Source organism: Solea solea, chromosome 2 (genome assembly GCF_958295425.1).
Source record: "Solea solea chromosome 2, fSolSol10.1, whole genome shotgun sequence".
Taxonomy (NCBI): domain Eukaryota; kingdom Metazoa; phylum Chordata; class Actinopteri; order Pleuronectiformes; family Soleidae; genus Solea; species Solea solea.
Genome location: NC_081135.1, coordinates 302069 through 317500, shown reverse-complemented (window position 1 = coordinate 317500; position 15432 = coordinate 302069). Strand labels below are relative to the sequence as shown.

The 15432-nt window shown below is 42.3% G+C and overlaps 4 protein-coding genes across 6 annotated transcripts in view; 3 read left to right on the top strand and 1 right to left on the bottom strand.

The window, feature by feature from the left end:
- si:ch211-207l14.1 (uncharacterized) overlaps positions 1-2494 on the top strand; it is a 3556-nt gene extending 1062 nt beyond the window's left edge. The window contains exons 2-4 of one of the 3 annotated variants that reach the window (XM_058619060.1): positions 1613-1840; positions 1942-2040; positions 2162-2494. In XM_058619060.1, the coding sequence (XP_058475043.1) occupies positions 1613-1840; positions 1942-2040; positions 2162-2269 (435 nt within the window). In that variant the 3' untranslated portion in view covers positions 2270-2494. Of the gene's footprint in view, positions 1-1612; positions 1841-1941 lie in introns of all 3 variants that reach the window. The other 2 variants (XM_058619051.1, XM_058619043.1) reach the window with 2 other exon arrangements.
- Positions 2495-2765: 271 nt separating this feature from the next.
- On the bottom strand, positions 2766-3928 carry LOC131449488 (E3 ubiquitin-protein ligase TRIM17-like). Its single transcript, XM_058622132.1, is given in 5 exon segments — positions 2766-2980; positions 2983-3045; positions 3048-3197; positions 3705-3892; positions 3924-3928. Coding segments are annotated over 5 exon segments (621 nt in total).
- Positions 3913-8469, top strand: LOC131447071 (vesicle transport protein SFT2B-like). The gene is made up of 8 exons (XM_058618537.1): positions 3913-4177; positions 4960-5049; positions 5152-5237; positions 5375-5456; positions 5579-5614; positions 6852-6910; positions 7506-7535; positions 7613-8469. Exons 1-8 carry the CDS (start codon positions 4106-4108, stop codon positions 7650-7652), a joined length of 495 nt encoding a protein of 164 aa, XP_058474520.1. The 5' UTR covers positions 3913-4105; the 3' UTR covers positions 7653-8469.
- Positions 8470-8550: 81 nt separating this feature from the next.
- Positions 8551-15383, top strand: tbx19 (T-box transcription factor 19). Its single transcript, XM_058618532.1, has 9 exons — positions 8551-8635; positions 9480-9769; positions 10639-10915; positions 13092-13226; positions 13627-13688; positions 13817-13860; positions 13957-14115; positions 14276-14384; positions 14460-15383. Exons 2-9 carry the CDS (start codon positions 9480-9482, stop codon positions 14623-14625), a joined length of 1242 nt encoding a protein of 413 aa, XP_058474515.1. The 5' UTR covers positions 8551-8635; the 3' UTR covers positions 14626-15383.
- Positions 15384-15432: the final 49 nt, after the last annotated feature.

The following is a 15432-nucleotide window of genomic DNA, read 5'->3' as shown; positions in this document are numbered from 1 at the left end:
GACCAAACCAGACTAAACTAAACTAAACCAGACCAAACCAGACTAAACTAAACCAAACTAAACCAAACTAAACCAGACCAAACCAAACCAAACCAAACCAGACTAACGTGAGCTAAACCAAACTAAACTAAACCAGACCAGACCAGACCAAACCAGACCAGGCTAAACTAAATCAAACTAAACTAAACCAGACCAGACCAAACCAAACCAGACTAAAGTAAACTGCCATAATCTACCACACAGTGCTGCATCAAAATGTGCCATAATATACCAGAATCCACTACACTGTACCATAATGTACTATAATCTACCCATAATCCACCACACTATAATATACAATTATTATACAGCGATCCATAATCTGCCATAAACTTCCTGGAGCTGAGGTGGATTATATGTGTGTGTGTGTGTGTGTGTGTTGACAGTGCAGATCTTCAGATGAACACATTTTGCTGAAATAACACAGGACAGAGCAGAAAAACTGGTCTGACCCGTTAATCTGAGTTTATTTAGTCTTCAGGGTCTTCACAGCTCCTGCAGCTCACACATGATTTTTTATGTTTAACCTCCATTTCAGCAACAGTGTCAGTCTGTGTGTGTGTGTGTGTGTGTGAGGATGTGTCTTGTTTATTTTTGCCAGACTTGAAGGGATTTGTGGATCAGAGAGATTTTTAGTTCTTAAAACTTCTGATAAATGATCAAATCCTGTAATCTGTGTCTTAAAAACCTAGATTTACATTCTGTACCAGGTAATCCTTTTTAACTGGTCATCTACCATTATGTATCGCAATGTACCATTATCTGCCATAATCTATCACAATAACAATGTACCATAATCTATCACAATAACAATGTACCACAATCTGCCATAATCTATCACAATAACAATGTACCATAATCTATCACAATAACAATCTAGCATAATCTGCCATAATCTATCACGATAACAATGTACCGTAATATATCACAATAACAATGTACCATAATCTATCACAATAACAATGTACCATAATCTATCACGATAACAATGTACCATAATCTGCCATAATCTATCACGATAACAATGTACCGTAATATATCACAATAACAATGTACCATAATCTATCACAATAACAATGTACCATAATCTATCACGATAACAATGTACCATAATCTGCCATAATCTATCACGATAACAATGTACCGTAATATATCACAATAACAATGTACCATAATCTATCACAATAACAATGTACCATAATCTATCACGATAACAATGTACCATAATCTATCACAATAACAATGTACCATAATCTGCCATAATCTATCACGATAACAATGTACCATAATCTATCACAATAACAATGTACCATAATCTATCACGATAACAATGTACCATAATCTATCACAATAACAATGTACCATAATCTGCCATAATCTATCAAAATAACAATGTACCATAATCTGCCATAATCTATCAAAATAACAATGTACCATAATCTGCCATAATCTATCACAATAGCAATGTACCATAATCTATCACAATAACAATGTACCATAATCTGCTATAATCTATCACAATATATCAGAATGTTCCATAATTGTTCTGTCTGTCTGTCTGTCTGTGTCTCAGTCCACCCTGTCGTCCATGCAGCTGTCCCGTCTTCACTCGTCCACTCAGGCTCCAGTGACGGCCAGAGTCCTGCTGCGTCGCTCCTCCTCCCGCCGCCTCCTACAGCCCTTGCCACAGGAGGCCGCCGCCCCCTCCCCGGAGCGAAGACCCTCCCTCATAACCACGACCCCTGAGGCCATGACGCCTGGGAGGCGGGGCCAGTTCAGGAGACGCAACGTCATGTCACTGGTGGGTGGTTGTTGTTGAGGTCAGAGGTCACCTGTGATTTACAGTGACATCAAAGCGTGTGTGTGTGTGTGTGTGTGTGTGTCTGTGTGTGTGTGTTGCAGAGCGACGCAGACAATGTGTGTCTCATCTGTCGTCACGACTTAAACCGAGGACTGGGTGGAACCAGAGAGCTGCAGTGCACACACACGTTCCACAGAGAGGTAACTATTCACCAAAATAAAAGCCTTTTACCACATTATCTCAACAAGAGCTTCTTATGTCCTCCTGTCCTCTTCTGTGTCCTCCCGTCCTCTTCTGTGTCCTCCTGTCCTCTTCTCTCAGTGTATAGAGGAGAGGCTGTGGAGGAAGCAGTCATGTCCTACCTGTCATGTCCAAGTGTCCATGCCTCAGCCGGTCTACTGGAGCTCCACCAGGGTCAAAGTCCCCTAACACCACAGTGAAGGAACACAGTGGACATGGACACTGTCAACGTCCTCCTGCACTATATAATGAATACTTTTATACTATACTGGTGTGGTGCAGGTATATACACTACTGTATTAGTGTATATACCTGTATATATACTACAGTAGTATACTAGTATACACACATGTGCAGCACAGCAGTGGACTTCAATAATCCAAGTGAACTTGTAACATGTATAATATAATAATAAACGACTCACACACACATTGATTCACTTTGTTTATGTTGTTTTTGACAGAAACATGTACACGTGTGTCGGGTAATCATTAAACATGAGGTCGTGATCGGGTCAAAGGTCACAGGTCATCTGATCAAACACAGCAGACATCCAATAATAATCCACGTTAAAATGAGACCCAGTGACAGTGAGAATGTTTTATATGAGGGAAGAATGACAACCTCTCTGCACTGTCCCTTTAACTCACTAACTAACAAACAAACTCACTAACTAACCAACTAACTAACTACTGCTGTTTGGGTCCAGAACAACAGGACTGTAGGAGACCACGTCCTTCACCTTGTTCCAGATGTTGATGGCCAGGTTGTCCAGGTGTTTGGCCTCGTCTATCAGAGCTCAAGCAGGGGGCGCTGCTTCTCTCTGTGGCCCTGACAGTATCTGACTCAGAGCCTCCATCTTCTCCTTCATCATGAGACTCTTCTGCTCCTCTTCCTCTTCTTAAACTGCTCCTTCATCCGTGTCTCTGTGCGTCGGGCCTGGACGTTCATGTGTTCTGCTGTTGCTGAACTTTGTCCAGACTCTCTAAATTCTCCTTGAAGGTCTCCAGAGTTTCCTGAAGTTGCTTCTTGTGTTGTTGTGCAGCTTCATCGTTGTGTTTTTCTGAATCTATGCAGACGAGACACACTGGCTGCTGATGGTCCAGACAGAGAACCTCTGAAGACCTCGGACCTCGCTCCTGTAAGAAGGTCTTGCGCGTGTTCTTTAAAACCAGGTTACATGGTGGTTCTTCCTCTGAAGACCTCGGACCTCGCTCCTGTAAGAAGGTCTCGCGCGTGTTCTTTAAAACCAGGTTACATGGTGGTTCTTCCTCTGAAGACCTCGGACCTCGCTCCTGTAAGAAGGTCTCGCGCGTGTTCTTTAAAACCAGGTTACATGGTGGTTCTTCCTCTGAAGACCTCGGACCTCGCTCCTGTAAGAAGGTCTCGCGCGTGTTCTTTAAAACCAGGTTACATGGTGGTTCTTCCTCTGAAGACCTCGGACCTCGCTCCTGTAAGAAGGTCTCGCGCGTGTTCTTTAAAACCAGGTTACATGGTGGTTCTTCCTCTGCAGATCTTGGACCTCGCTCCTGTAAGAAGGTCTCGCGCGTGTTCTTTAAAACCAGGTTACATGGTGGTTCTTCCTCTGAAGACCTCGGACCTCGCTCCTGTAAGAAGGTCTCGCGCGTGTTCTTTAAAACCAGGTTACATGGTGGTTCTTCCTCTGAAGACCTTGGACCTCGCTCCTGTAAGAAGGTCTCGCGCGTGTTCTTTAAAACCAGGTTACATGGTGGTTCTTCCTCTGAAGACCTTCTCTGACAAACAGGACAGTCTGGTGTTGGTCTGTCTGTCCACCATGTCTTCACACAGTCACTGTAACCTCACTGTATGTTTTCAGGCAAACAGCATCCTCGCTGAGCACAGTGGTCAGATGCTGTACTGCAGGTGGAAGTGCTGTTACAGTTCTGTTTGTTCACTCCTCCTCACTTCACCTGTGCACACCTGAGACACACACACAGACACAGACACAGACACAGATAGACAGAGACACAGACAGAGACAGACAGACACTCAGTAGCTGTGTTTATGGACAAACTGAGGAAGGTTCTGAAAGGTGAGGATGAAGATGGGAACACGGACGGAGCTGGAGCCCTGGAGGTCAGTCACTTAGCTTCTGTAGCATCTGTGCTAAACCATGTGTGCTTCTAATGAGGGACAGAGGTGTGAACAGGTGTGGAAACACTGAGTGGAGTCTGGTGTGGAGGTCTGGTGTGTAAGTCTGGAGTGGAGGTCTGTAGTGGAGGTCTGGTGTGGAGGTCTGGTGTGGAGGTGTGGTGTGTAAGTCTGGTGTGGAGGTCTGGTGTGGAGGTCTGGAGTGGAGGTCTGGTGTGGAGGTCTGGTGTGGAGGTCTGGAGTGGAGGTCTGGTGTGGAGGTCTGGAGTGGAGGTCTGGTGTGGAGGTCTGGTGTGGAGTCTGGTCTAAAGTGACAGTTACTATCGTGCTTTGACACTTTGATCAAACTCTGAGTGTCAATGTTTCTTCAGCCCTGAAGCAGTTTCCTCTTTGTTCAGCTGTTTGTACTGAAGACGATGATGGTGATGATGGTGATGATGGTGATGATGATGATGGTGATGGTGATGATGGTGATGGTGATGGTGATGATGATGATGATGATGATGGTGATGGTGATGGTGATGATGGTGATGGTGATGGTGATGATGGTGATGATGGTGATGGTGATGGTGATGATGATGATGATGGTGATGGTGATGATGGTGATGATGATGATGGTGATGATGGTGATGGTGATGATGGTGATGGTGATGATGATGATGGTGATGGTGATGGTGATGATGATGGTAATGACGATGATGATGACGATGACGATGATGGTGATGATGGTGATGATGATGATGATGATGAAGATCACCTGTGTACAGAGAGTCAATGAAGCCTCCACGTTGGGTTGGGGGACGAGGGTCAGAGGTTTCTTGGTCTGCCTCGTCCTTGGCGCCTTCTTCTGCGTCCTGGTAAGTCACTCCGACACAACAACACATCTCCCCGTTTCCATGGCAGCTACCTGACAGTTGTGCTTGTTTCCATGGGAACGCCCTGTGTGTGTGTGTTCTCAGGCCACCTTCATGCTGTGGATCCCCGGCTTTGGTCTGGCTGTGTTTGTTGTCTTCTACACCATAGGAAACATCTGTGCACTGACCAGGTACAAACTACATTACCCATCATGCCTGGGGCCTGTGTTTGCCTCTGCTGCTTAAATAATAATAATCTGTAATCTGTAATCTGTGAGTGATTCTTTGGTCACAGATTATAATCTGTGAGAGTGTGTTGTGTCTTCAGCTCCATGTTCTTGGTCGGTCCATGTCGACAACTGAGGAGCATGTGTGCTAAAGAGAGAGCGCTAGCTACTGTACTGATGGTGGTGAGGACACACACACACACACACACACACACACACACACACACGTGAGGACATTCATTGACATAATGCATTCTCTAACCCCTAACCCTTGGGTTGGGTTGTGTTGCGGTGTGTGTCTGCAGGTGTGTCTTGTGTTGACGCTGTGTTCTGCGTACTGGGTGAGTCTGCATCAGCCTTTATTTTGAAAAGAAGTCTTGTTTTTGTGCGTTAGTTTGTTTTTAAAGGGAAGGTGTTTCTGTGGGCGGAGTTCTAGCACCACCACATGTTTGTACATTAAACACACAAATGATTTAATAAAACATAGATTTGTTAGTTTAGTCTCATTAAAAGTCAAACTAGCAGTTAGCAACCAGATGTAAATATGTGTTTTTAAAAAGTTTGAGCTAGCAAGTTTAAGACATTCCTAGCTAGCAACAAACAGCAGGTGGTGCTAATCTGCAATTGATCGGCCACAGCTATAATGATGTTTTGTGGTTAAAAATGAAATTGCAGCTACAAACAAACTAGCAGCTAACTAGCTTTAACTAGTAGCTAACTAGCTAGCTTTAATCACAGCTCAATAATATGATCATGAGTCTGCACGCAACTCTATAGGAATGAACTGAGCCAAAGGGGCGGAGCTACATCCAGTTCTTATAATACATCCATGACAAAACCTCACTCTGTCACAAGTATCCATTCTTACACACAAGCTAACATGTTAGCTTGTGCTCTGTCTGTAAATGTCCCTGTCATGTGATCATGTGATCAGCTGCCTCAATACTCACTTTAAGGACAAAGTCAGTGTGTTAGTTTGGTATTTGTAAAAGTGTTTGTTAAATTGGTTTGCACTTCCAGGCCACCGTAGATTATTTATGAAATTAATCTTTTAAACATTTAAAAGTTTTTATTCTTATTTCAGTTCATATAATAATAATAATAATAATAATAATAATAATGATAATATTTTTTCAATTTTAGTTTTAGTTATTTGGTTAGTTTTGGTTAGTTTTGGTTAACTATAATAACCTTGGTGTGTGTCTGCCATGGAACAAGCTAACTAGCGAGACAATGCTTCTGACTTCAGCAGAGAGCTGTTAACCAAGAGATTAAAATAATCCTCTGCACTTCCTGTTATGATGGAGTGAGAGATAAAGTGACTGATGATTATTTTTGTTATTTGTTTCATTTTCTTTTGCACAGTAGAACACGATTCATGATTTTCCTCCAGCTACCACCAGGGGGAGCTCACGTACCACTGTAGAGTCCATGTAGCACCACAGTTTGAGAACCATGGGTTTAGAGAATAATCTGTGAATTATTTCAGATTCAAAAATGAAAATTCATGTTGTTGTTTTCTCTGTGTGTGTGTGTGTGTGTGTGTGTGTGTGTGTGTGTGTGTGTGTGTGTCTGCAGTGGACCAACTTCACCCTCGCTCTGATTTTCTGTATCCTTCAGATTCTGGCTTTTATCTGGTAACACACACACACACACACACACACACACACACACGTTTACCCGGCTAACAGGGGACCTGGGTTTCATTTTCAAACAAAAACAACAGCATAGGAAATTGACTTTACTTTAACCATATTATTACTTCAAATGTGCTTTTTAATTTTTGTTCACAGACACACACTAACTGTGTCGTTGTTATTGTTGTCGTTGTCAACGTCGTTGTCATTGTCGTCTTGTTGTCTTTGTTGTCGTCGTTGTCGTCGTTGTCGTCGTTGTCTTTGTTGTCGTCATCGTTGTCTTCGTTGTTGGTGTCGTCTTTGGTGTCCTCTTTGCTGTTGTCATTGTCGTCATTGTTGGTGTCGTCTTTGGTGTCATCTTTGTTGTTGTCGTTGTTGTCGTTGTTGTCGTTGTCGCCGTTGTCGTTGTTGTTGACGTTGTTGGTGTCGTCTTTGTTGGTGTTGTCTTTGGTGTTGTCATCGTTGTTTGTGTCGTCTTTGTTGTTTGTGTCGTCTTTGGAGTTGTCTTTGTTGTCGTCGTTGTTGGTGTCGTCGTTGTTGGTGTCGTCTTTGTTGTTGTCTTTGTTGTTGTCGTCGTCGTTGTTGTCATCCTCAGGTACGGCCTCTCCTACGTTCCGTTTGCTCGGTAAATATCTCGTGATTTAACACATTTTTGTTTGTTTATTGAAATTGTTGATTGTGTATTTTCTCTCGCTCTTTCAGAGAGACCTTCGTTAAAGTCTGTTCCGTCTGCTGTTGTTAGACTGTTTGTTGTATTATGTATTGATCATTGGTTATTGATCAGGAACAGGTGATGTGTGTGTGTGTGTCCCTGTTCAGTCGTCTTTACGACTTTACCTGCAGCGATATCGTCGTCTCTGTTTGTTAAATCTCTAAAGCCTGTAATCTCCACCCTGTACTGTCCACTGATTAAAACACACACACACACACAGAGTCACATATCGTGTGTCGTCATGTGTTTCCTCTCCTACATTACACGCTGTTTTTCTTCATGTGACATTTAAAGCTGCAGCAGAGAAACACACACACACACACACACACACAGTCAGCACAAAGTGCAGAGTCATGCTTTGACGTGTCCAAAAAAAACGTTTCCTGTTTGAAAATCTTCATCAGTGTGAACACATGAACGTTTACTCATAGTTTTGAAAAAGTCACATTTTTATAACTCACAAAAAATGTATACAAATAGTCACTGTGGATGGATTTTATACGTTTATCCAGCATGTCAACTTTCAATAAAGACTGTAAAACACTCATGTTTTCATTTTCCTGCTTTGTCCACACTCATGTTTTCATTTTCCTGCTTTGTCCACTCATGTTTTCATTTTCCTGCTTCTTCCACACTCATGTTTTCATTTTCCTGCTTCTTCCACACTCATGTTTTCATTTTCCTGCTTCGTCCACACTCATGTTTTCATTTTCCTGCTTCTTCCATACTCATGTTTTCATTTTCCTGCTTCTTCCACACTCATGTTTTTTATTTTCCTGCTTCGTCCACACTCATGTTTTCATTTTCCTGCTTCGTCCACACTCATGTTTTCATTATTGAAAGTCAGTGGAGGTGACATGGTGCGAGTGTGTGTGTGTGTGTGTGTGTGTGTGTCTCTGGGAGAGAGTGAGGGAGAGAGCGAGCGAGCGGTAGAGCGAGCTTCAGTCACACTGTCCTCAGACGCTCAGCAGCTTCATCTCACAGAAAAAGTCTTGTGGATTATTTTATTCCAGGTGAGTTTTTTTCTTGTCAATAATCTCATCAGTTTATTCTTTTGTTTACTTTCTGGTGTTTGTTTGTTTTTATCATGAATCATAAATTCCCTCCTCCGGCTCGTAATGATCGCATTAAAACATTAACATACAGCCATACCATAATATTCAGACATTTGAGCTACGTCGTTATTTCACTGAAATATTTGAATACTATTTAAAAACAGGATTATTTCAGTGTTATGACGTCTGTTCTCTCATGAAAACTAAAATTATGAAGAAAGGAACCTGAATAGAATCATTGTGTGAATCGAGATCATTTAGATCATGAAATGTGATTTTTCTGTTTTTGAAAATGAAAAAAAACGTAAATTTAAAACGATTGTGATCATAAAATATGAACAAACTTAAATTCTCTCATTAAAGTTTAAGTAAAAGACTTTGTTTCACAAACAAAGTTTAAAAGTCTGAACCAGAACCTGATCTTAACCCAAGCTATAGCTAATTAGCATGACCATGACCCCGATACAAAACATCTGGTAAAAGCTTCAGCTTATTATTTTACTAATATTTATATTTAAGCAGAAGTCGTAAGTGTGTTTTTTTGTTCATTTCCTCAGTGACAAAGCTAACAAGCTAGCTCGCTAACTAGCATTACCGACATTTAAACGTGCAAAAAGCAAAAAATGTGGTAAAATGTTCGGCCTTTGTTTGTTTGTTTGTTGGAGCGGCCATCTTGAATTGTCAACTGCAGTGAAGTTAGGAGTTGACGACTTTGAATTCCACCTGCAGGGGCGCTCACCATGTCTGAGTACGACCAGTCAGCGTGAAGTTCTTCTTTAGTTCCTTGTTTTTCTTGGTCCAGATGAAGGTGGAGACGTCTCAGAAGTCCAGAGACTCTGGATCTTCAGTGGAACGTTCCGACGGTGGCACTGACCGCGGTGGTGATGGCGGTGACGATACGGTGGCGTGCAGCCCGGGGTCGGCCGAGCGCTGCATGTCACGGCTGCTGAGCGCGGTGGAGAGTGAGCTGCAGGCCGGGCGAGAGAAGGGTGACCCGACAGAGAGAGAGCTGAAGGTGGCGCTGGAGGACGCCGAGCTGTGGAGGAAGTTCCAGCACATCACCAACGAGATGATCGTCACCAAGAACGGACGGTAACCGTGGCGACGGGCGGGGAAGCCAACTGTATTAGCTTAGGCCGACTCCCACTTTTTAAACCTGTCTGTGTCTGGCTAAAGTTAACTTATTGACTAATGTTGGTTATGTGTTAGTTAACTTATAGACTAATGTTGGCTGTGTGTTAGTTAACTTATTGACTAATGTTGGTTATGTGTTAGTTAACTTATTGACTAATGGTGGCTGTGTGTTAGTTAATTTATTGACTAACGTTGGTTATGTGTTAGTTAACTTATTGACTGACATTGGTTGTGTGTTGGTTAACTTATTGACTAATGTTGGCTGTGTGTTAGTTAACTTATTGACTAATGTTGGTTGTGTGTTAGTTAACTTATTGACTGACGTTGGCTGTGTGTTAGTTAACTTATTGACTGACGTTGGTTGTGTGTTAGTTAACTTATTGACTGACGTTGGCTGAGTGTTGGTTAACTTATTGACTGATGTTGGTTGTGTGTTAGTTAACTTATTGACTGACGTTGGTTGTGTTAGTTAACTTATTGACTAATGTTGGCTGTGTGTTAGTTAACGTATTGACTGACGTTGGCAGTGTGTTAGTTAACTTATTGACTGACGTTGGTTGTGTGTTAGTTAACTTATTGACTAACGTTGGCTGTGTGTTAGTTAACTTATTGACTATGGATTAGTTAATGGTTTGGGTTTTTTGTACTCTTCTTTTGTTGACCTTTGACCTTTGATGAGCTGCTCAGGATCATGTGACATGTTTTTGTCGAGAAACATGACGATGTGTCTGACTCCAGGTCAGTCAACCTGTTAATCAACACTGGTCATTAGTTATTAGATAGCAGGTGTAAGCGGTGTGTGTGTGTGTGTGTGTGGTGTGTTTCAGTCGGATGTTCCCAGTGCTAAAGGTCAGCGTCTCTGGTCTTGACCCCGCCTCCATGTACTCCTTCCTGCTTGACTTTGTTCCCGTTGACGGCTGCCGCTGGAAGTTCGTGAACGGGGAGTGGGTGGCGGCTGGCCGGGCCGAGGGCCGCAGTGAGGGGCGGGGCCACGGCGGCATCTACATTCACCCTGACTCACCGAACTTCGGAGCTCACTGGATGAAAGCGGCGGTGACCTTCAACAAGGTCAAACTCACCAACAAGGTCAATGGAGGAGGACAGGTAAACTCACCTGAGCTGTGTCTTTCATACTACTAACCACTACTAACCAGTTACTCTGTTAGATGACACTGTAGCAGAAACAAAGCTCAAGGTAATGCTAAAGGATAGCTATAATGCTAAAGGTAATATTTAAGGATAGCTAAAATGCTAAAGGTAATGCTAAAGGATAGCTCAAATGCTAAAGGTAAAATGCTAAAGGTAATATTTAAGGATAGCTAAAATGCTAAAGGTAATGTTTAAGGATAGCTAAAATGCTAAAGGATAGCTAAAATGCTAAAGGTAATGTTTAAGGATAGCTAAAATGCTAAAGGTAATGTTTAAGGATAGCTTAAATGTTAAGGGATAGCAAAATGCTAAAGGATAGCTAAAATGCAAAAAGTAATGTTTAAGGATAGCTAAAATGCTTAAGGATAGCTAAAATGCTAAAGGTAATGTTTAAGGATAGCTAAAATGTTAAAGGATAGCAAAAATGCTAAAGGATAGCTAAAATCCTAAAGGACAACTAAAATGCTAAAGGTAATGCTAAAGGATAGCTCAAATGCTAGAGGTAAAATGCTAAAGGTAATATTTAAGTATAGCTAAAATGCTAAAGGTAATGTTTAAGGATAGCTAAAATGTTTAAGGATAGTTAAAATGCTCAAGGTAATGTTTAAGGATAGCTAAAATGTTTAAGGATAGCTAAAATGCTAAAGGATAGCTAAAATGCTAAAGGACAGCTAAAATGCTAAAGGTAATGTTTAAGGATAGCTAAAATGTTAAAGGTAATGTTTAAGGATAGCTAAAATGCTAAAGGTAATGTTTAAGGATAGCTAAAATGTTAAAGGATAGCTAAAATGCTAAAGGTAATGTTTAAGGATAGCTAAAATGTTAAAGGATAGCTAAAATGCTAAAGGTAACGTTTAAGGATAGCTAAAATGTTAAAGGATAGCTAAAATGCTAAAGGTAATGTTTAAGGATAGCTAAAATGTTAAAGGATAGCTAAAATGCTAAAGGTAATGTTTAAGGATAGCTAAAATGCTAACCGAAAGATTTCTGAAAGTCTAGAAAGTTAACCAAAAACAGCTTAAAACTTTGTTAACTAAGTCATAGGCAAAAGTGAGTTAATAGAGTTAACAAGATCATAACTTAAGGTTAGTTAACAAAGTTAACCAAGTCATAGGCAAACATGAATGAAAAGTGAAACATTGTTTTCTTCTTCTTCTGTTTCATGTCAAGAGTCTCTCCATCTTTCTCCTTCTCTCTCTCTCGATCTCCTTCTCCATATTGTGGTGAAGTGGGCGAGAGACCACCACATGTAATTAACCACTTCAGTCGCTCTCCTCGCTCACTTCACCTGCTCAACCTCTCGTAACCACGGGAACAGGATAAACAGCTCTTAATTGGCCGGCGCCAGTTTAATGCACTTCCTGTTGAGAGCTGTGAGCCCCTCAGAGAGAGAGGCCTTAACACACACACACACACACACACACACACACACACACACACACACACACACACACACACACACACACACACACACACACACACACACGCACACACACACACACACAGCACTACAAAATTGGCAATAATGTTGTTTGTATTTACCCCATTATCCATGTCCAAACATCTCTTACATACACACACACACACACACACATTATAATGAAATAATTGCTCAGCTTATTTGTACATTATGGTAATTATGTTTTTTACTGGGAAATTAATTTACCCATCATACTTCAGGTGGACGAGAGAGAGACAGAGGTAAACTATATTCAAAAAGCACACACACACACACAGAGGTCAGATGTGAAGCCAGCCTCTCAATCTGAATAGAAAACTGTTAGTTTTTGTGTGTCTGCCTGGAGCAGAGGACTGTGATTGGTTAATTGGGCCTCATTAGTGGGGGGGGCGGGGGGGGCTGATGGATGAGCCAAAAACACAAGCACAGCTGCACTGATTTATTTTGTTTTTTTTTAAAGTTTCAAAGCTGACTTTTATAAACCGCTCACTCACACACACCAAACCTCACAGAGGAAACCAGTGATTTCAGCTGCTGCTCCGCTGCTGCCTCGTGTGGTCACTCTGTGTCACTGATTTAAATCTGAACAAAGGATTTTTAGCATAATTCACTCAAATAAGACATTGAACTCAGTGATGAGGCAGCAATGTGTGTGCGTGTGTGTGTGTTCAGATCATGTTGAACTCTCTTCATAAGTACGAGCCTCAGCTCCACATCGTGTGTGTCGGTTCTCACCATCGTCTCGTGTCAAACGTCTCCTTCAGAGAAACTCAGTTCATCGCTGTCACTGCCTACCAGAATGAAGAGGTACACACACACACACACACAAACACACACACACACACACACACACGCACACACACACACACACGCACGCACACACACACACGCACACACAAACACACACACACACACAAATACACGCACACACACACACACACACACACACGCACACACACACACACGCACGCACGCACACACACACACGCACACACAAACACACACACACAAACACACGCACGCACACACACACACACACACACACACACACACAAACACACACACGCACACGCACACGCACACGCACACACACAAACACACACACGCGCACACACACACACACACATGGGCGCACCCATGCATGCACGCACACACACACACACACACACACACACAGTGTCAGTGTAACACAGGTGTGTTTCTACAGATCACCGCTCTGAAGATCAAATATAACCCGTTTGCCAAAGCCTTCCTGGACAACAAAGACAGGTAACTCTCAGCATGTCACGTGATCCAGTCACATGACTCAGTCACATGACTCAGTCTGTTTAATCCACACTTGCCTCTGTTCATAATAATCTGTTTTTGCACGGTGGCGCTTGATTTATCCACCTCAGGAACACAAGTGGGCGGAGCTTACCAGAGTCTGGACTTCAACCCTGTGAGTTCTCATTTATCATCATTAAATTGTTATTATTGTTTTTATTTCTCACACAGAAATAAATAAATATTTTGTGTGTGTGTGTGTGTGTGTCAGGCTGGTCGCTGTGTTCTGCTGGAGGAGGCGGGGCTTTCTCTTACAGCAGCAGCCTCCCTCTGACGTCACATCATCACCATGGTTACAAACACCACGGTTTCCCAGGGCGACACACACCTTACTCAACTGCCTACCTGCCGCAGCGCACACACTCCTCTGGTGTGTATGTGTGCGTGCGTGCGTGCGTGCGTGTGTGTGTGTGTGTGTGTGTGTGTGTGAGAGTGAGTGCATGCGTGCGCGCATGTTTGTGTGTGTGTGTGTGCGTGTGTGTGTGTGTAATTTTTCTTTCATCTAAATCTTTGTTGACATTTTTTTAAAGGTGTCCATGTGTTGGACGGGTGTAGCTCCTCCCCCTCCTCCTCTTGCTCCTCCTCCCTCTCTTTGGGCAGCAGTGCTCCTTCATCACAGGCTCCTCCTCATAACTCCAGGTGAGGCCCCGCCCATGACCATATAGGGTGTCTATATAAAGTGGACTCAGGTGAATAATGATGTGTGTTCTTCAGTCAGTATCCGTGTCTGTGGACGGTTGGGTGCAGTGAGCTAAGCCCCGCCCACTCACCTTGCAGCACTCTGCATGGACCAATCAGCAGCGAGAGTCTCCTTCAGCCTCCCAGTCAAGGACGGGTGGGCAGTGCTGCATGGCCGCCTGGCTCCACCCATTCTTTCTGAGGAGGGACAGAAAGGATTTCTAATGCTAACTACGACAGGAAGCTAACAAAAGTTAGCATTAAAGGTGTGAACCAGCATTTAAATGTTGTTTTGTTTCCGTCACCATTTTATGCTAATGCTAGTTACTAGCAGTTGTTAGTAAACCTGTGTTTATTGTGTGTAAATATTACGTACGCGTAAAAATAAACATTGATGCTGTTTCTGACAAACTCTGTGCTGTTTTTGTTGGTGGTGTGGCGCCCCCTGGTGTTTATGAGTCCTGAAAGGAGTTGCATTTAACAAAAGTGAAATTAAACATAGCTAGTAGTTAGCCATAAATGTAACTAAAACAGGTAAATGTTAGCCAAAACAGAGCTAAAAATTTTGCCAAAACGTTACATAAAACATAGCTAAAAGTTAGCTGAAATGTTACCAATAACCTAGCTAAAAGTTAGTGAACAGTTGGCTAACTTTTAGCTCTGTTAGCTAAGCTGGCTAACAGTGTGGTGTAGATGGTCACTTGTTTGTTGTTTAGCGTTAGCGCTAAATGTTTAATGAATCTTTCATGCATGTATTTTATTTATTGTTGTTTTTTCTCTTATTTATTGTAATTTTGATGTAAATCTACAAAACACGTAGTGATGACATCTTGTCCTGTTACTGAGGGACACACTGTGATTGTTGGTGGTGTGGCGCCACCTGGTGTTCACTGTCGTATTTACAGTTGTTATAAATGATAAAATGTGTTTTGTCCACTTTGTTCTGAAAAAAAAGTCAAATAAAACACAAAGACGTTGAAAACACACTGACATGTGTTTGTTTGTTTGT

Coding starts and splice junctions, on each gene's coding strand:
- LOC131447071 (XM_058618537.1), top strand. CDS start 4,106: ATGGACAAACTGAGGAAGGTTCTGAAAGGTGAGGATGAAGATGGGAAC. Junction 5,050..5,151: donor GCGCCTTCTTCTGCGTCCTG/GTAAGTCACTCC, acceptor GTGTGTTCTCAG/GCCACCTTCATGCTGTGGAT. Junction 5,238..5,374: donor AACATCTGTGCACTGACCAG/GTACAAACTACA, acceptor TTGTGTCTTCAG/CTCCATGTTCTTGGTCGGTC.
- tbx19 (XM_058618532.1), top strand. CDS start 9,480: ATGAAGGTGGAGACGTCTCAGAAGTCCAGAGACTCTGGATCTTCAGTG. Junction 9,770..10,638: donor ATCGTCACCAAGAACGGACG/GTAACCGTGGCG, acceptor GGTGTGTTTCAG/TCGGATGTTCCCAGTGCTAA. Junction 14,385..14,459: donor GCTCCTCCTCATAACTCCAG/GTGAGGCCCCGC, acceptor TGTGTTCTTCAG/TCAGTATCCGTGTCTGTGGA.